The sequence below is a fragment of the Cylas formicarius genome, unplaced genomic scaffold, assembly GCF_029955315.1.
Source record: "Cylas formicarius isolate icCylForm1 unplaced genomic scaffold, icCylForm1.1 PGA_scaffold_2__14_contigs__length_35257938, whole genome shotgun sequence".
In the NCBI taxonomy this organism is placed as follows: Eukaryota; Metazoa; Arthropoda; class Insecta; order Coleoptera; family Brentidae; genus Cylas; species Cylas formicarius.
Window position 1 is genome coordinate 27,081,559 of NW_026844319.1, and position 20,247 is coordinate 27,101,805.

The 20,247-nt window shown below is 34.8% G+C and overlaps 3 protein-coding genes across 5 annotated transcripts; 1 reads left to right on the forward strand and 2 right to left on the reverse strand.

The window, feature by feature from the left end:
- Positions 1 to 371: 371 nt before the first annotated feature.
- Positions 372 to 1,449, reverse strand: LOC132698025 (transmembrane protein 234 homolog). Its single transcript, XM_060663858.1, has 4 exons — positions 915 to 1,449; positions 720 to 862; positions 507 to 670; positions 372 to 453 (listed from the first exon to the last, which is right to left on the reverse strand). The coding sequence occupies exons 1-4, from the start codon at positions 928 to 930 to the stop codon at positions 378 to 380; spliced, it is 399 nt and encodes a 132-aa protein (XP_060519841.1). The 5' UTR covers positions 931 to 1,449; the 3' UTR covers positions 372 to 377.
- Positions 1,450 to 1,898: 449 nt separating this feature from the next.
- On the forward strand, positions 1,899 to 14,948 carry LOC132697831 (large proline-rich protein bag6-B). 3 transcript variants are annotated; one of them, XM_060663508.1, is made up of 19 exons: positions 1,899 to 2,180; positions 2,233 to 2,350; positions 3,103 to 3,352; positions 3,450 to 3,662; positions 3,715 to 3,882; positions 4,179 to 4,226; positions 4,278 to 4,410; positions 4,465 to 4,653; positions 4,705 to 4,885; positions 5,485 to 5,736; positions 7,528 to 7,938; positions 11,565 to 11,902; positions 12,888 to 13,027; positions 13,078 to 13,246; positions 13,297 to 13,521; positions 13,889 to 14,065; positions 14,129 to 14,242; positions 14,299 to 14,455; positions 14,685 to 14,948. In XM_060663508.1, the coding sequence occupies exons 1-19, from the start codon at positions 2,118 to 2,120 to the stop codon at positions 14,897 to 14,899; spliced, it is 3,561 nt and encodes a 1,186-aa protein (XP_060519491.1). In that variant the 5' UTR covers positions 1,899 to 2,117; the 3' UTR covers positions 14,900 to 14,948. The 3 variants fall into 3 exon arrangements, with proteins under 3 accessions (XP_060519491.1, XP_060519492.1, XP_060519494.1); XM_060663509.1 differs by lacking the exon at positions 4,179 to 4,226; XM_060663511.1 differs by lacking the exons at positions 3,715 to 3,882; positions 4,179 to 4,226.
- A 532-nt stretch (positions 14,949 to 15,480) lies between these two features.
- Positions 15,481 to 20,075, reverse strand: LOC132697832 (UBA-like domain-containing protein 2). Its single transcript, XM_060663512.1, has 3 exons — positions 19,419 to 20,075; positions 16,984 to 17,052; positions 15,481 to 16,873 (listed from the first exon to the last, which is right to left on the reverse strand). The coding sequence occupies exons 1-3, from the start codon at positions 19,527 to 19,529 to the stop codon at positions 16,697 to 16,699; spliced, it is 357 nt and encodes a 118-aa protein (XP_060519495.1). The 5' UTR covers positions 19,530 to 20,075; the 3' UTR covers positions 15,481 to 16,696.
- Between the last annotated feature and the right edge of the window lie 172 nt (positions 20,076 to 20,247).

A 20,247-nucleotide genomic window follows, 5' to 3' on the forward strand; every position in this document is an offset into this window, starting at 1 on the left:
TCTGTTAATTTGCCCAAGAGAGTACCTAATTAAACTAAAGTATGATTGAATATTTTTACTCATAAAATTTTGTTTAAACGTGAATCTTTTATTTTCCACTTCCAAATTTCCAAAGACTTTTTTTTTTACCTGCTGACTGATTATAGTTGGATTAGGTAAAAAAATTTAGAGAAAGCAGTATTTAAATACCAATTAAAGTTATTGCATTTGGAGTTTAATAGTGATTAAAATTTTATAAAATGGATTTATAAAATATACTACTATATTGTCGTACAACTATATCATACACATTCAACAAAAGTTTTCTTTAACAAAAACAAAATGACAATATACTAAAAAAGAAACGTCAAAAAAAAAATTAATTTAATTAATTGCACTTAAGGATTTTCAATAATATATTTATCATAGCAACATAGAATTGTGCCAAATAAGACACAACAAATTCCAACAATACTAGCTGAAAAAAAAACAATTGCCTTTCAACTACATTTTCGGTGACTAACAACGTACCTCTCCTGGGTAAACATTCTCCCAAAAAGAAACCAGAAATTGCGGTAAAAACGAATGTCAGTGAATTTGCAACTGGCACAGACAGTGTAAGATCAATATGTTGCAGTGCTATGAAGTACAATATTGAACCCAACTGGTTAATACCCATCGGCATTAAGTACTAAAATTATAATTGTAAATACTAAATTAATAAAATATCTAACATTTACATTTAGATTAGTAACTAAGAATTTTAGTTCTGACCAAAATTGCCGAATATTTGATTCACAATTGATATCCTTTATGCCCTTGGAGTTCCTTTTTATTATAGGATTCGTTAAACCCCATAAAGCTGAAACACAAACTAGGCAAACTGAAAGACGAAATGAATTGTTTAATAATTCAGTAGTTCTGCAAAAACTTACGTGCTTCATTTAACATTCTTCAATAGAAAACTAAAAATAAAAATAGAAAAATTAAATAATCATAGATACAAGGATAGTTCGATATATTAAATATATAAATATTTAACCATGATCACATGTTGATTTTTCCTTTACATGGTGACACAGATAAAAACATATTTTGCCTGGTAAGTTAAGCTAAATGATCACATTGATCTTCTTCTTTGCTGAACTTTGACCAATGTAAAAAAAAGGCTTCTGCTCGGAGGAGCCGTGCGTCACAAATAAGCATTCACCACTAACTATTACAACTTAAGTCAAGCGAATAACAAGAAGTTTCAACTGATTACGCAATCTGTGAGAAGCGAATTAGATACAACCTGCCATGTGCAATGCTTCCCACAGATTCACATCATGAATTATATTAACTAATTTTAACTTAACACAATCGCGATCTGGGTCTTGCTTGACTTTGAAGACTGTCTGAACTGCATCTTATAGGTAACGTCATTACTTTATATTTTTGGGTAAATCGCGAAAATCCCTGTCTTAAAGGCACGTCATGAAATTTGAAATAAAATTACCATTATGATATTTAGCACTTGTTTTTTTATTGCCAACTTGGTACCAAAAGGTTGAACAATTTTTATGCTTGCACTTAATAAAAAGTCGTGATGAAAATATTGAGATAAGACAGTTATTAATAATAGTGACAAGTGTAAATGGCTAGAACTAAATATCTGGATACTATTTACAGTGAGAAAAACGAAACTTTTAAACCAGTAAAGCCTTTAAAATAATAGTTGTGCAAACGTCGCTAAATAAGTACGTTCAGAATTAATAAAAATGTATTTCTATATCGACCATTTGTTGTTTTTCGTTGTGTTAATTATTCAGCAATTATTAATAAACCACAGAACATAGAAACTTAAAACCAAATGCCTTTTAAGGTTAAACCATAATTAAACTGAGTTTTGACTTTTGACACAATTTTATGGGCAAGTGTCAAGTAGCCATTTTGATTTTAAGAGGCGTGAATCTGCGCTTCAAAGGTTTTGTGTGTATACGACAATTTCAATTCAATTCATAAAGCTGAAGATTAAGATTGTAGTTTTTCATTTGTAGCGTAATTTTATGCCCGAATAGGGGCACTTGCTATTTTTTTGCTAAAATTGGAGGTTTGGTCTACCATCATTGTAAGAAAGACACATCGATTCTAATACCATGATTGAGCTCACCGTAAAAACACTTGATTCTCAGAATCATCAATTCACTGTTGAAGATGATGTAAGAAACACCCTACTGTTTTTATAAAAGTGATGAAATATTATTCTTGTAGATTACAGTTGAACAATTCAAAGCTCAGATTGCAGAACAGGTAAACATTCCAGCTGCAACTCAGAGAATAATATACTGCGGAAGAGTATTGCAAGATGAAGCCAAATTATCAGATTACGGTAGGTTTGGATAAAATAAAATTATGATTTTCATTCATTCATTCTTTTGATAATACTTTATTAATGCCTATGTTCACCCGAGGGTGTAGAGTACTGAACACTTGGGAGAGGTCAAAAAAAAATTCCAACAACTAACTAAATAACTAAGCTAACATTTTCACCAATTTTTGTCATGAAGTTATTGCATGACTTCTGTTGCTGTTTCAGTTAAAAGAGTTTGTACATCATTTCTTATTGTCAAAGAACTTTTGCAATCTAATATATGTATATATATATATATATATATATATATATATATATATATATATATATATATATATATATATATATATATATATATATATATATAGATTTTTATATAACTTTTGCAATTGGACTGGCAATAACTATTGGTCAGTAGTTTTTCAAAACTTCCAAGTCATACTATTTAAAAACGGGTGGTGTTTTTGAACATTTTAGGAACCCTCGGTGACACATTGAGAATTTCGTTGTCGTTTTATTTTTTTAAAGAATGTATAATCTACTATTCCATTTAACACAATTTTTAGAATATTTTTATCTTTCTGTGCAACTCTGTATCAGATTTATTTCAGTTGGCAATGTTATTTAAACTATTAATGCCACTATTACTTTATAAATTGTATTTATAGTTTGATATGACTCATCACAATAATAACGCCTTATATCTTCTACGGTGTAGTTTTATACATCTTTGGTCAAATTTATACATACAGTTTCAATTTTTATGTTAGACGTGAATGGCAAAGTAGTGCATTTAGTCCAAAGAGCACCTCCAAATGCAACTTCTAGAAATCGGCCAGATACTCCACAGCCAGAGGGTGCTAATCGAGGTAGAGGCGGTTTTGTGGGATTTGACAGGGTCGGGAATGCTGTTTATATGGGCTCCATGGACTTGCCAGATGACTTCATGGTTAATTATGGCCTTTTACCTTCCCGAGCCAGTCAAAGTTTGTCTGCAAGTAGACTCAATGTTGCCAGAAGGTATGTTTGGTTGAAGTGTCTGCTATATGCCTAAATACTTATAAACAAGACTACTAGTGTTTATATTGTCAAGTAACTGGTGTATCTTTTTTGTTAGAATGTTACGTAGGGCAGAAGGTGTTATCCGCCTATTAGAGAATCCTAGATTAACTCCAGAGCAGAATCAAACAGATGAGCCACAGGAAGAGGAGATGACCCCAATTATCGAAGCTCGCGTCATTGTTCCAAACAATGCCGACCACCCTGTTGATGAAAATGCAGTGATTGATGCTGTAGAAAATTCCATTTTAAATGTGAATGCTGACACCACGTAAGTTAATGTTGTTATGTTGTTCTCGTTTTCACTTGTTGATTCCTGGCAGAGGTTTAGATAGAACTGTTCATGACAGTATAGGCAGCAGTGTTGAAAATAATATAGAGTTTGCAAATAGAGACAACACTTTTATACCAACTGTTTTCACTTCTACTCCCGTATCTTCAACAGAAGACCTTGAACCCAGTGGCACTGCTGAAACGAGCCAAACGAGTGGGTAGGTATATTTTTCTGTTACTTCTATCATAATCACATGAAATGTTCAATAATATTTCACCAAACGTACATAAGGAGCAATTTTCTGACTGTACAGCAGCATATCTATCTTGGATACTTGCCGGAATGATGAATAACAACCTTTCATGACATGACAGCAAAAACCAAACTTTTATTACAGTTCCTGACCAAAATTTCAATTTGAGATGTCTCTAGTCAATTATTTCAGATAAATCTTTTTAGATCTAAATATGCTCAATTTTTTTGTGCAAATATTAATCAATTTGCGCCTTCCAGAAGTGCTCCATCTCAAAATCTTTCCCCTAATGCCAGAAGAAATAGAAAGTAAGTGCGCCGGACTCAACAAGAATATAAATATATTTATTTAATTTACAGTAACCGCGGTGGTACCAGATGCAGAGAAATGGCGGAGCTCATAACACAGCTTAACCAACTTCAGGCCAGATTTGCCCCATTTCTAAGCAGATATCAAAGTTTTATGCAGGAGGACCCTGAAATTTCACCAGAGGTAATTTCAAGTTGACTGCCATTCTCCTCAAAAGCTTACCAAACTATTTTTCAGAATTTGAACCAAACGCGCCTGTTGCTGAGGAGGGTATCCCAAGTCCTGCATTATTTCAGCCACGCCTATCACTTATTCAGTGACATCATGGTTAGTGTTGAGAGTCCCCCACCTAGATTGCTACGGTGTCAACCTATTTTGATTCAACAATCTGCAGTTGTACAGGCAGGAATTCCTATACAGCTTGAGGTATGTAGGGGAATAAGATTGATGCAAAAAGGTTATTATTGAATTCTCTAGGCTCAAATAAATGTCTCGCCGTACAGAGCGAGCAATGTCACTTCAGCTACACCCAATGGGCAGCCCGCTCCGACAGCACCTCCAGAAAGTGGAAATTCCACTGCTGCTCCGAATCAGAATGCCCAGCCCCAACCGCCTCAACCTCCACCTACAACCGGCCAGCCAAATCTGGGATTTGTCGGTGAGAATTTTGTTTTTCAAAATAGAAAAAACGGAATGTACTTTTTTTTTTTTTCAAAAAAGGCTAGCAAAAATGCAGTGGTCCACTTTATTATTTAATAATTTAAGAAGGATTAAAAATGTATATGGCGAACCCTTGAAGAGAAAGAGGTATTTATTACTATACCAAACTTCGAGAAGTAAATCTGTTCCGTTTGGGAATTACAATATTGATCTAAAGTTGACCTAAAGCCTTTACTTGTCATCAATCCTTTCGCTCTGGTAATAAAATTTAAATGAAGAGGAGATAAATCTATATCATTCTGTAACTGATTGATTGTAATTTAATATAATGATAGCGACCAAAATACAGCAAATGACTAAAAACAAGCAAGAAAACTAAAATAAAAGCACAGGTAAATGCGAGCAAAAAAGAGATTAATGCATTAATCCAATCTTGTTGAGAAAATTCTAAAATGATGTTTTACATATTCGGCTACCCTAAAACAACTTCTATAGATATTTGGGGTATCCCTTTTCTAGTATTTTTGGCATGAAAACGATGATGCAAAAAGCATAATTACCTAATACCAGTGTCAGTGAGCAGTTTGTTTGGTTTAGGCCTTCCTTTTATGCCTTCTGGCTCGACTATGCGAGTAATCACGACGGCACCCATAGAAATCAGAACGGTACGAGCTAACGCAGCAAGACAGCGACCGTCAAACAATGGCGGTTCGACAGCACAACAGACGGCAACTCCCGCATCTGGCAACAACGAACCTCAGCAGCAAACCCCGCCTCCTCAACAAACGCAACCGCAGCATCCATTCGGCGGCAACAACGTAGAATTTTTCATGGAATTAAATCCAGATGGTAATATTTCTTGGGCGTCACTGCCCGTACCTGTTTAGTAGTTTGGCAGTCTCTATTGAAACTGTAAACAAAAAAATATATGTACCAGTGCCTTTAAAAACTGTTCAATGTGGTACAGACAGGCTGTCCGATGAAAGCAAAGCTCAGAATATCACAAAAAGACGGACAAGAAGTAGACCAGTTCAAATTATTCCTTGCAAGCAAAACCAAATAAAGAAATAAATTAGTAGTTTTTGTATGTAGTTTAAAGGCGTCAAAACTCAGAGCAAATAAGTCGTTATGTTATGGCTAGGATTGTGGAATTGACCGTTCACATTTTTTTTGTCAGTTAACCGAAATAATTTGAAAAATACCTTGAAATTTATATTTTTTTATATTGAGCGCGAAGACAAACGCATAATAATTTATTATAAAATACATATTATTAAATAATGATAGATAACATTCTACCATTGCAAGATGTTATTTAAAGCATTTTTGGACATTAAAAAAGTGGTCAATTGACAGGTCCCAACACTAGTTATAGCACGGGTACATATCAATTGGAGAGTTAGAATAGTAGTTTTGGTTATATATATATATATATATATATATATATATATATATATATATATATATATATATATATATATATATATATATATATATATATATATATATATATATATATATATATATACATATATATACATATATACTATATTTGGATTTTCTTAGGACTAATGGCTTCAATTTATGATTTGATATGATTTGTACATGCCAAACATGTTATCTGTTGTTTAGAAGTTTTTCTACCCGGTGCAGTTTTCTCTGTTTCTGATACATAAGCCTTACTGGGTAACAACTTCCATTTTCATTGGCATTATAAATCTGTTCTAACGTCAGATCCAGCCTTTCAATAGTGCTTCTCAAAGTTTCTTTAAATGGATTGACTAATTCAGGCTGGGACGACAGTTTCTCTCCACTTATTTGGAGTAGTCGTATGCCTAAACCTTTTTTGAAACTGTTTAGCCAACCATTGCTAGCATTAGATGATGAATTTACATCAATTGCTTTTTGTAAAACCTTCGCCTTTAGCTGAAGCATCAGCCCACTCGCCGGTATATTTATTTCTCTTAAATTTAGAAACTATTTCTATAAATATCTTTCCATGTTGGAATAGCTGGACACTTTTAACGTTTTTATTTTTTCTGAACATCTAAATGGTTGTGATAATCTCTTTAGTATCGGCGCCCTTTTCTTTTTTATTGCTCATACTTGGTTATTCCATATTTTTTAGCAAGTAGTCACACAATCACCTTTACTCAAGGATTCTAGGAATTCCCCTTTTTGTTTTAAATTCAAACACTTCCTTTTTTACGGCATATTTGCCGTGTAAAAGCTTACAATTAAAAGTACTACTCCGCACTGAACCTGATAGCGTTATGTATTTCACGACGTGTGCCGCAGTTCATTGTATCGCGGTTTACCGCTGTTCACTGTATCGCGAAGCACAATGATCTCCATAAATTTGGTTTTATCCAGATTAAGTTGGAGCCCAAAAGTTTCTGCCGTTCTTATAAGTTGGTGGTATTTTCCAGCTCTGTTCTACTTCTTGCCAATAATGCGACATCGTCCGCGTATGCTAGACAATTTTGGCTTTTATGGAACAATGTGCCTTGCCTCTTGATCCTACATTTTCTTATTATTTCTTCCGGCGTCAAATTGAACAATGTTGGTGTTGTTGTTGACCTTTTCCTATACTTTGTTAAAAGTCATTGGAAATAAAAATTTCTTTTGCCTTGTCAATAGGGCTGAGGGGAAACGCAAACGGTCCTCCGCAAGAATTTTTACAATCCATCATGCAGTTGGTTAATGCTCAAATGGGCGGGCGTTTATTCCACGGTAATGGCCCAGTTCAGCAGCAGCAGCAGCCTCAGACCACTACCACTGACTCCGGCGCGTCTTCCCAGCCATCTCAAGCCGCCACAGCTGGACAAAATTCGCAAGCCCGCGGCAATACACAAACTCATCCAACGACGGCCACCCACACTATGTCGACGACAAGGCCGCACATTCACATGACGCAGCAAACGGTCCAGGGTGGATTCGATCCCTTCCTGCCTTGCTATTCTCACCATACGAGACCGTCGAGGGGGGGCTGGCCTCAGCGACCCAACCCAAACCGTCAAGAGACCGCCCCACCCCAGAACACTAATCCGGGTAAATTGATTTTTTTTTTGGTAGCCTTTCTTAAATATCGCTATTTTTTGAGTGCCCGGTTATTTTACACGCCGAAGGAAACAGTTTGTTTCTGTATTGGTCTTTAATAGACTATTTATTTAGAAATAAATCAACTATAGTGAACTCCGGTTAAGTACCCTCTAGGAACCAGAAAATAAGGGGAAGTATGCTACAAAAAAAATGTAAGTACGTGCATATTTTCATTTATTATAAAAATAGAAAACTAATAAATACTAATATAGGTACTAAAAAACGAAAGAAACTAACTTATCTATATATAAACATACAAGTAAAAACACATACTTTATTGTTTTTGAGTAGAAAGATTCGTTATTTTTGTTTGTCTATTTAAATTATCATCAACAGTTGAGAAGTTATCCAGCTCAGGAAGATACATTTCAATGTTGGTTAGATCTTGGCCGCTATTGAGCAACCAATTACTTAGGGGAACCTCCCAGTCATCATCATAATTATTTTTGTTCTTCTCGAACCACTGAACCAGAGGTAAGTCATCATCTGAATCAAACATCTTCCGATTTTATCAGACCTGCTTGTTGAAAGCAGCTTGAAATAGTGGTTGAAGTAACATGATTCCAACATTATGCAAGTAATTTTATGGAGTCTAGGATAGTGATGTTTAATATTCTACTCCCAACGCAATCGGGCTTTAGAGCACATTATGGTACAAATATGCCTCTATTAAAAGTTTGTGATGATATATTTCGGGCAAATGATGTAGGCCTGAATATCTGCTTAATATTGCTTGATTATAGCAAGGCACTTGACACGCTGGACCACCGCCTGCTCTTTGCTAAACTGAAATGCTTTGGTGTGTTGCAGTTTTGCAAAAGTTACTTTTCTGATCGGTGTCAAAGGGTATTCTTCAGAAGCAATATTTTTCTATTCTGACGTTTTAGTTTTTCATCTCAATTCTTTAAATAATTATAAAAAATTGCTGAAGTCATCTACGCTCGCTGGTTTGACTTATAAATGACAGGTAGATTTTTCACATTTTTCATGCATCTCGGTCGTTTATATTGACCAATAACAAGAAGTTTGCATTTTTCGCTTCCTGTCATATTTGCACAAACCCAAAAGGTGTACCTCAACTTTGACTGCTTCCCGCCCAAACACTTTTCTCCTCTAAATTTAAGTGGTCAAACCAACCTGTAGAACAACTAAAATCCTCACCCTGTAATCTCCTAGCTAATTCTTTGGCCTTCGATTTCAGAACTGGACCATTTACTGCAATATCGTAAATCGTAAAAGAGCTTTATCTACATCTGAACGTAAAGGATTTCTAGTTTTTTAATCCTGTGCGATTTAGTCACTGGCTTTCTTGATCTTTTCGAGATTACTCCAAATTGTAAATATTGTTGTTTTTGCCAATTTCTTTTGTCTAGCAATTTCCGCCTTACCAATGCCACTCTCAATACTTCTGATAATCTCTATCTTTTCTTTTACAGTTAAAGACTTGCTCCGATCCGTCATTTTAACGATAAACTCAAAAAATCGTTCTAGCGCACCTTTCCATGAAACAATACAGTGGAAAACTTCGCAAATGATTACTGAAAAATCCCCGATTTTTTCGGGGAACCACCGCTCACTAATCCGTTTTTTTTTAGCATACGCTCGTACTTTATAACCAGAACAATAGTGAAAATAACAGTAGAAGAAGTACGTAATATCCGTCGAAAAATTAAGTATATGTTCCCATATTATAAACGGAGTTCACTGTATTGCCAAAAACCGCATAAAAAAAAATATGAAAAAACGTTCAAAAAGTAAAAAATATTTTGTTCTTTTTAGTTAACAAAAATAGTCACTGTGATCTCTCCTTTTTTTTTGCCTTTGGAAATATGTATTAAATTCCGGATAACTTTTGTTGCTTTATAGTTCCTGCAAACAAGGGAAAATGTGTTGTCAAAAACTTAACATTAAATTTATCATCTCTCGTATTGTTGAACAACTCCAAGATTTTCTGTTCTCCTTTTAAGTAGCCCATGAAACACATAAACCTGTAAAAAATGGCTTCAATCGGACTTTGGCGTCCATGTTTTTTTTTTTTTAATTTTCCACCGTTTTTTGGATATTGCTATGATACAAAATACGTGTCCGAAATTTGAAGCTATCGAATTGAAATTTAACACGCTTGGAGCTCGGGTCCTTAACGAAGCCTATTCAACGTGGGGGAGCTGGGGAGGTCGGGAAGTATTTTTAAAAATTTAAAAACCGCATTTGTAGCGGTTCGAGAAAAAAAACACCACTCAAAAACGGTGTATACGGACGAAAAAAATCTTGAACTAGAAGACGCGCGAGATTCGGACCAAAAACTTTTATTCTTGATGATTTTTTAATAATGTACGGGGTGAGTCGGCAATTTGTTAAAAATTGAAAATTGGAATCCCCTTATAAGGATAATCGACCATACCATTCAGTTGTCAGTTTCTTTCACACTACGGTATGGTCCGTATAGACAACTAAAACTTTTTATTTAAGCCCTTCAACTATTGTACAGCGCGTTCCCGATATTCCGTGCAATATTAAAAAGCATAACAAGTGTCTTAAATTTGCAGCTTTGGTAGGGTATTAGAAATCTACACTCACATTTAAACTGCTAAACTTGTGCGCAATCGAATTTCGCAAAGTATATATTTTTTTGAAATTTAATTGAAAATTCTTTTTGGGTTAAATTATTTTCTCGAAAACTATTAACACGATGAGCAAAATTTATGAACCTTAAGAAGCGGAAGATCAGGAACTATAACTTTTATTTCAGTAATTTTTTGGATTACATACAGCAGATACAAATTAAGTTTTTCCAGAGTAAATCATTTGCAGTAAATCAAAGTTCATAAAAAATATGGACAATAGGTTTAAACAGTGTTATAGGACACTACAATTTTTGTATTTACGATTTTGATCTATCACATAAACGAGAAATTTGAAAAAATCCATATGAAAATCGCTATTTCTCCCACTCAACACGCGATTACGTCAATTACTATTACGGCGCACTGCATAGTTTCAGAAATGAATTATTTTCTCGGAAACCATTAATGTCATTGCAAAAATTCATGGACCAGAAAACGTGGGAGATTCAGAGCTATAACCTCTACTTCGAATATTTTTTAAATGATATACAGGACCTGTTGTTTTGGGGCAAAAATTCTGAAAGTCCTGAAATTTTTTCATTTTTTTGGGTAAATTATTGGTCGTAAATAAAAAACGGCTCGAAAGCTACAATGTTCTACTTACGGTTTTTATCCATCATACAGGGTGCGCGAGATATTTGAAAAAATATTATTGGAAATCGCTGCTACTGGAATGAATTTTTATATTTACCAAAGTTTGCAGTACCTTTAAAGTTCGGCGAGATATGAAAGACCCCTTATACAGGGTGGACGATTTTGTGGTCCGCAGGAACACGATAGAAAAACAATGTGTGTCTCTAAGACAAGAAGACAGTTGCCTCGCGCATCGACGAGATTGCGAAAGGAACAAAACCTACATAGGAGTTTAAACAGTTTTCTATAGACGAAATAAAATTTACATTTTGAACTACTATTTGGCGTAATAATTATCATTCATTTATCTCTTTCCAGGCCCGCAGCAAACTCAACAGACCAATCGTCCGGAAGCGGCCGCCGCCAACGGAGCGAATACCCAACAGCAACCGGGTCTTCAGAACATAATGGCAAGGATGGAGGACGTTGTGCGTAGCACCCAAGATTTTTTGGAAATGATGGCGGCCCATCGGGCAGCTGAAGAGGTCGTTCGCCTCTTCACCGAACCGGGTGGCGCTGGCCGTGCGGAAGATGGCGCGCAGCGAGAGAGTCAGGCACCAACAGGTACCCCTGCAGCCGGGCAAGGTGAAGCGGCTGCGGCGGCGCCGCCATTGCCAAACGTGGTGACGTCATTATTGGGCGGTTTAGTAAGTGGGGTAAGTGTTTTCTTCGCCATAACAAAACAAGTACATCAAGTTGCAATCTTTAATTTCAAAAAATTCGTACTCTGTTACCTTCGTGCTCTGTTACCCTCAATTATCCCAATAATGGTTTTTGATGTAAGAATTCGTTGTTTCTTAATCTTTGAACCTATCTAACACACTTTTAGCAATATATTTGCAACTTACCGACAAACCAGCTTTGCAACTTACAATGTAATTAATGAATACTTGGCTTTTTACTGTAATTAATTAACCTAGGCTAGTAAAAATGTCCTGCAGTAGATCCACTTATAATTGTTTTGAATTTAATATTGTTTCATCTTCTACAAAACTCCAGCTCCTTTCTACATTACAGTTCAATTATCAAAAAAATTGAATTTTTTGTAAGATGTTCTTATGTTGTTATCAACAAAACTCGCAAAATTGTGCTTACGCGGGTAGAATGAAATGGTCAAAGGTTCAAAAAAAGTAACTTGTAAAAATTATGCAATACTTCATAAATACAAATTAAATTAGAACAAAAAATGTTCAGATTTTCACAGTTTTTATTGCTTTATGACAGCCGTCTCGGCAACACTGTGCTTGTGCTGTCCGAACATATTTTGTAGTTGATAAAGGCCGAAACAGTTGTCATAAAGCATTAACAACTGTGAAAACTGAACATTCTTTGTTCTAATTTAATTTGAGTTGAATGCATTTTCATCTAGTAAAAGCCACCTCAGTCCGATTTACTTCAAAAATAATCAATAAATAAGCGAATAGATAAAAACTCAAACTTTAAAACTATAATATATAGCAATAAAATTATAATGAATTGTTAATTATTAAGGAACAAATGTAGCATAGAGTTTTAATTCCAACTATCATATTATCAGTATTTGTTCTGTTTTGAACAAAATTTTGATTACTTATTGCCTTAATAACTGTAAATATTTTCCATTAACCTGTGGGGGCAGTTAACATAATCATTTTGTTTTAGAACATACCAGATTCTTTAGGAGGAGTCAGTCCGACATTAGATCAATTATTACAAGTGTTTCACCAGTACGATTTTGATACCCAAGAAGACAGTCTCATTTTGAATTTAGTCATGTTACTAATCAGGAATTTGCGACTGACGTATGATATATTTCAAAACATAGAGTATGTTCATTGCATGTGACTTTTAGTGACTTGATAGTGATTAACAGCGGAAACATGACACCCCTCAACCGAAACAGAAGTTTAATTCAAGAGTTCTTTGTCAGAGACGTTTGTCAAAATGACACCAGCGAACAGGGTGTGGAGCGGGCCACTGAGAGAGTAGTAAATGACTTAAGAAGTGTCGTTAACTCTATCGTAAGTACCCGTATCTGATAACAACTTGTAGGTATAATAATAGTTTCTAGGGATCTATTCAAACGAGTAACAATATAAATTTGACGAGTTCTATAGAGAAGCTTTTGCGACATCATATACCGTTAGTGATAATTTTGGCGATAAATTTAACTACTGACGATGTCCAACCGCTGGTGAATCAATTGTGGACTGCAGCAAAACAGTTGCTCAGCCTTGTCCTGAACAGTAGTTCAAATGGACAACAAGGAGTCGAGACTGTCTTTGATGAGTTAATGGTAAGTAAATCTGTATAAGTGTTCATTTTGTTCTTGCCTTTCTTGACATTGATGTGATTGACAGTGATCACTTTGTTTATCTTAAAGTATTGCACAATTTCTTAATTTTAATACCCTAAGAACAAAGGGTACCCTAGGAAACAAGGTTATTTTAGTGATGCTGGGTTACTAAAATTTTTACAAAAAGTATCCTTTCTACCCGAAATTACATTTGTTTTTAAGCTACTTATTACCAAGAAAATTCTGGTATTAGAAAAATGATTTTTGACGCGTTTATTTGAATATTCGATTGTTGTGCTTGAATACTCAATACAAATTTTCAATATTCATAAAAATGTAAATCCGATGGAATGAATTTTTGTGTCAGACACGCACTATGACCGACATCCCCGAGGATATGAGAAATTGGACGATTTCGAATAGTAGAACTGTATTACGCACCGTAATAAACAACTTAAGTGTGCCTGCCTCAGATGTAGAACAGTTCATAGTGCGGGATTCTCCAGTTGTAACTTCAGAAGACCAGCGTCCCGACAGAGTAGAGGTAAAATGCGCGGTGATACTATGTTTATTACTTATTGGTGTTATTATTCTTATTTTTTTCAAGGCAATGGATCTGGATTACGAAGTTGAAACAAGGGAATCAATTCCCGTGGAAGAAGTGGAAACCTTACCGAACGTAGTTTGGGGGTCTGAACCTTGGCACAGGCAAACCCCAGAGGTAAACATTCACAGCATAATAATGGGAATTGTTCATTATGAGCACTTGTTTTTTAGGATTGGGTTCCAATAATTACGAGGGACGTCCAGAAACAGAGAAGGCAAAATTCCCAACCTCCTTTTAGCGATGCTTATTTATCAGGAATGCCCAGCAAAAGAAGGAAACTGATTAGCAGCTCAAAACCGTCAGGGAATCTTTCAGAAGTTATAACCGGTGAGTTTAATTTGGTTGAGGTTTTAGAAATTTATAAATTGAAAATTAGATTTCTCATTTCTGAGCTGTGCTAATATTGCTTTCAGTTTTAAGGTTGCTCTCTCTAATTCTTTAGGATATTAACATTTTCTTAAATTTGAGTTTCTTAATGGGTTTACCCTTAGTTAAGATCATTACAGATTAATTTCCAACAACTTTGGATGGGTAAGTAGTGCATTATTTTTTACAGAGAGCGTTCGTCAAGCGGTCACGACTACCGGGTTGACAACAGTGGCACCATTGGAGACCGTGGCCGTAGCTGCGGGAACGTCCACAGATATCCAAAACGCTTATAGAACTTTGCTCCGGAACAGTGTGCAAGCGAATCTGAGGGATAACGAGGACTTTACCCCCGAGAGATTTCCGAACGCGTCAAATTACTTCAATGGTACATTACCAGAGTGATTTTTATTTTTCTTTAGAAATAATAATCAAAATATATACTTCATAATAATAGTGCTTATGGTTTAAATGAGAACTGGTAAATTCATAAAAGCCCCTTTATATCAAATTTAAAATATCAACCTGGATTAAACTCTCCATTTCCATAATATTTTAAGTTTCAAGCCCAAAAGTAATATCGGGAAAGCGGAAAAACTCGGTCAGTTTTTTGATTATGTTTGTGTAACTCCAACCTAAAATTGAGGGGCGGTATAAAGGGGCTTAACGACTATATGACATAATTTAAAGGATAGGGAGTGCGGACAAAAATGAAAGAATTTGGATGTTTTTTATACGTCGCTTAGTGTCATAGCTATTATTATTAGCCTGTATCAAAATTTTATGTATAGAAATGTGATTTATAGAATATGACGGTGATTAGAGGGAGCATCATTTTATTTCAACCTATTACTTCACTAGGGAGATTGGAACAAAGGAAATTAGAATGAAATATGCTTTTGGGAATAAAATTCGTTTTTTGGATATGTACGGTGCAAACTAAATGACTTGTAAAGGGATCTAATTAACACAATAATCCAATTAGGCGTGTAACAAAAACATTAATGCACATTATTTTGGAACTTTTATTTTATGAATTACAGAAAGAGTAGGATTAAAAGCTTGAACTTTTGATACTTAAAAACTAATATATACAAATAAAGTTTCTTTCCTTGTGAACATACAAAAATTCGACCAGGCGTGAGCACCTTACAAAAGTTTCTGCCGTTTTTATTTGCTTGACTAAAAAATAGCCAATGTAATGCATCTTATAATAATTATTACTTTCAAAAAGTTACAGGTTTATTTATAACAGATAACTTTCAAATAATTCCCCAGATTATCACAAGAGATTTTGCACCCCTCGTTTGAGCATTAAACTATTGGAACTTGTCCTGTCTTTAGAAACAAATAAATAAACATACTTTAAGCTTGCAAGAAAAAATAAACCATACAGAATTCTAGGCAATGGCAAAAACAACGTGTCCGCCACAAAGTACTATTAACCCTATTAATCAGTCGAAAATCAACTTAAGACTGCTCAGAAATGAGAAAAAATATATTAAAAACTTTTGTGGTAATCATAAGGATTAATCTTTAATTACATCGAGAAGAGAGAATGATAAATAGTTGATCTATAGTTCACTAGTGGTTTCTAGCATTATGACCCGAAATGTATCATTAATTTATTATGTATTATGACAGAATTGATTAAAAGAGAAAAACCACTCAGTGCACACTGAAACTATTTAGATAACGAGTTGCTTGGAAACCAAATGAAGAATTTTCTTTCCACTTAGTGATATCAATGATCATTTATAGCAGGTAACAATGAGTAATTCTACCTTATTGATATATATCTTGCCACAGACTATTACTTGTTATAAAATTACGCCATTGGACGAATTTCACACATATAAAAACGTGGATATTACTGATCAAGGAATTTGGTGTAAAAAAAATATATTGCATTGTTTTTTGCCTGCAACCCAATCTATTTCCTCCCAGAAAAGGCCAAATCAAAATGAATTACAAATATCCTTTCAACAATTTACAAACTCTCCAATTGATCAACAACAGAAACCAACTGATAATAAACTACACCAAGTCATTGGTGCTAATAAAAAAACTAAAAAAAAAATTTCAACAAATTTGTCTAAAAACTGGAGGGTCATTGGTAGAATTTATACAATTAAAAATAGTCCAATTCAGCTGAAACAGCCACTGAATTTTCCCTCTTGATAACTACTTTGGATACCTACATTATCGTTGCGGCTGGGCCTGTGGTTGTTGCTGGGCAGGTTGAAGTTGTGGCCCGGGACCCCCAGCCAATATGTTTTGCCCTGCTGAAGGAGAACTACCTGCCGATAGCTTAGAAAAAGCCAATAATGTGTCTGGAAAGTTTGGCGGTGTGGCGGGTGTGTTGCAGGGAGTCATTACCTGGAACAGCATTTTTCAAATTGCCGGACGCACCTTTTCGCTCTGACGTTGAAACAAAATAATTCAATTTTCTACATTACAAGCAAAACTTACAACACGGTTTTACTAACCTGGCCAAAGTGATTTGCATGTGGACAATTGGGTAAGGCGGCATCTTGAAAAAATATACTTAACGCAGTCTGAAAACAAAATATATTTATACCACACGCAAATCGATGCGTAACTGTATTTACACATATAATGAACAAATTTATTGTTAGGGACATTTTCGTAATATGACGGATACAGGATGTTGGGTACATTGATAAGTAGTTTTCACTGTATGAGACCTGGGACTATTTTGGACCTATATCACTGTATATACCTGTTGTTTTTATTGTTTAAAATAAAAGGATTCAACAAAGTTAAAAAATCTTAGTGCACTTTATTAAAAGAAAATTAACGAAAAATATAATACGTAAAAAAATGCAGATCAACACACAACCATTCAAAAATAACACAATTTTAGAGTCTTCATAAATCTCAACAATATCCTATTAGGGCACTTTCAACAATTAGCGTGCCCCCAAAAAAAGCTTGCTAACAATTATCATTTCTTAAGCTTAGCTACGTTAATTTTTCCGACATTTTTTTTTAGTAATCAAGGTTAGCCCTTTTCAAAAGAATGCCGAATGCGAATAAAATTATCTCTAAAACGGGAGCGGAAATTCAAATTATTAAAAAATATTTGCAATCTTTTGTTTTAGAATGGTAAATTTTTTATCCATACACGAACAGCAAAAAAAATGTAGACACAAAAATTACAGTAAATAATAATTTAATAAAAATTCTATCACCTACTGCTTAAAGAGTCACTCAGAACAAAATATTTGCCAGCTAAATAAAACGAATTGTTCAAACATTATGACTGGCGAGATCCCCAGATATAACTTCGCTTCATTTTCATGTATGGGATCGTCGTATAATCGACTATAATCACCCTTGTAAGCAATACAAACGAAGCAAAGTAACGCATTACAAAATGAATTGTATTGTATTTACAAGCCAAATATACGACTCCGTTTTGAAAATGAAATTTATGGTTGTTTTAGTTCCAATTACAGATAAAATAATGTGTCTACAAATAATTATTGTTCGTTGGTCGATACAAACTTTACCCCGCTGTGTTATGGACAAAACAATTCGAATTCCATGAAGTGGTTCTGTTTTTGAGAAAATTTTATTTGAAATAAAATAAAACGGTGAGAATATATATGCTCACATGGGTTAAAAATATTCCCAGTCAGCTATCACCCAGCGAAAACTTTCTACCGACGTAAGATTTCCTGTATGTTGTACTAACGTTCGCAATGCATAAAGCAGGGCCGCATATTACCGCTAAACGGAATAGATCCGCAACCCGCTGGTCCGCCACCAAGTATCGTCTAATGCCAAAAAAAAATTATTACAACGAAAGGTAGGTATTATTACTCCTCGATATATTCTTACCTTCACATTACGAACATTTTAGCTTCTTAAATATGTTTCTTTTAATATTTATATAATCCAAAGTTCAAACGAAAAGTAACCGACACAAAAAATTCCGTAAAATATTTCTGGATCACAACTGTCTGCTCTACTTCAAGCACTCTGAGTGAAGACCCTAATAACCGATATAACGACAAATGATCGGCAACGTCGCTTTTGTATTTTCGTCTTAATGTTTTATCGACTGTTCAATTTTGCCGTCGAAGTGCTCAAGGTCGTCAGGTTTGCGGCCCTTATTGTTTCCGGTTGTTATGGTTGTTGCCCCGGAGACCTAAACGATGGTGCCAAATATATTTTTTGTTCTATATCTGCCTTTGGACTAGTATATATATTTAGAACTCTCTTTTTAATTTTTTATCAATTTTAAATTAACCTTCAGCGGTTTCAATATTAAACTACTAACTTAAGTTATTGGTATAAATTATGCAATAAGTTGTATAAACGAAACTTTAGCCATCAGTTTCTTGAACATGAGCGCAGCGAGTGTTTAACAAACCGATGTCTGCAAGATAAAGTTATGCACGTGTTGCCATCCTACGCTTTTTCCACGAGTCATGACAAAAATTACGTGACGGTGACGTGATAAATGCAGAACTCTATAGAAAAACCAATAAATAATGTTTTTCAATCCACTAATATTTTCTACTCTGTCGAAAAACCTATTTAATAGCCAAATGACAATAAAATACCTGTATGATGGACAAATAATATCAAAAGAAAACAATTAACGGTGCTGGCATAATAAAAAAGGAAAGATGTTTTAAAATGTTATTACCTAATGTGTCAGCCGGTACTAATAGTACCCGTATGAAAAAACGTTTCATCAGACAAAATAAATTCTCTTTCGCCAGTTTCGTCAAGCAAGTTTATTTAAAAATATCCACATTTACAAAAATAAACAAATACCTCCAAACACGGCAACTCCGCAATAATATGCCACGGGAGAGGGGAAGCAGACGTCTACGTCCGCCATTTTCAACACGTTTGTTTACAATAACAGACGGATATTTTTAATTACCTCAAATTGCCAGTGAGCCGACTGTAAAATCTGCTTCGCCTGTTCCCTGGCACATCCCGCAGCCAAAACGAATTGGTTTATCATAACTTGCTCTCTTAATGGGGCATCCATTGCAAAGCAATGAAAATATAACACACTCGCAAACACAGCTCACGACCTTTCATAGATACTTTAACCACTCTGCAGCGCAGTTGCCTGTTGTGAAAATAGCGGCTACGACTTCACGGGCGAAGTTCTTTTCGATGACTAACTAGCGCTGTCTCACTCGCGTTCATTGAATCGCGCAACGGTGATGTCATTGCAGGACAAGGAAAGCGAAGAAGTGATTACCCTTCAATGAACGAAGTGCGAAGAGAGGGAAAACCAAAATAATGCCGGTCAAAACAAACAACAGGACACTGGACCGTCTGTTTTTTCCGTTATGCAATGGAATGTTTCCGAGTCGGCGAGATTTATTGTTGTTCGGCAATGTTAAATTCCTGCGTTTGTATTATGATGCTCTCAATTATGGTTATATATCCATAAATACTCAAAAAAGAGCGACCCGAATCAATAACGTAATGGCTCATTACTTATAAAGTGCCTCTGATGTATAAAGTATTTTTTTAATTTGTTAAATCTTGATAATTTTGTATGTTATTATTATTGGATTTACGACGAATAAAACGCTATCCTGAAATTAACGATGATATCAAGTTTGTATTATTTCCATAAACAAAACAACATATTTTGGTCGTAGGTTATTACACCGAATGGAATTGATTACTGGTTCGATCATCAAATCAGAATGATACATATATTTTTTTTTCACGAAAAAAGAGATATTTTT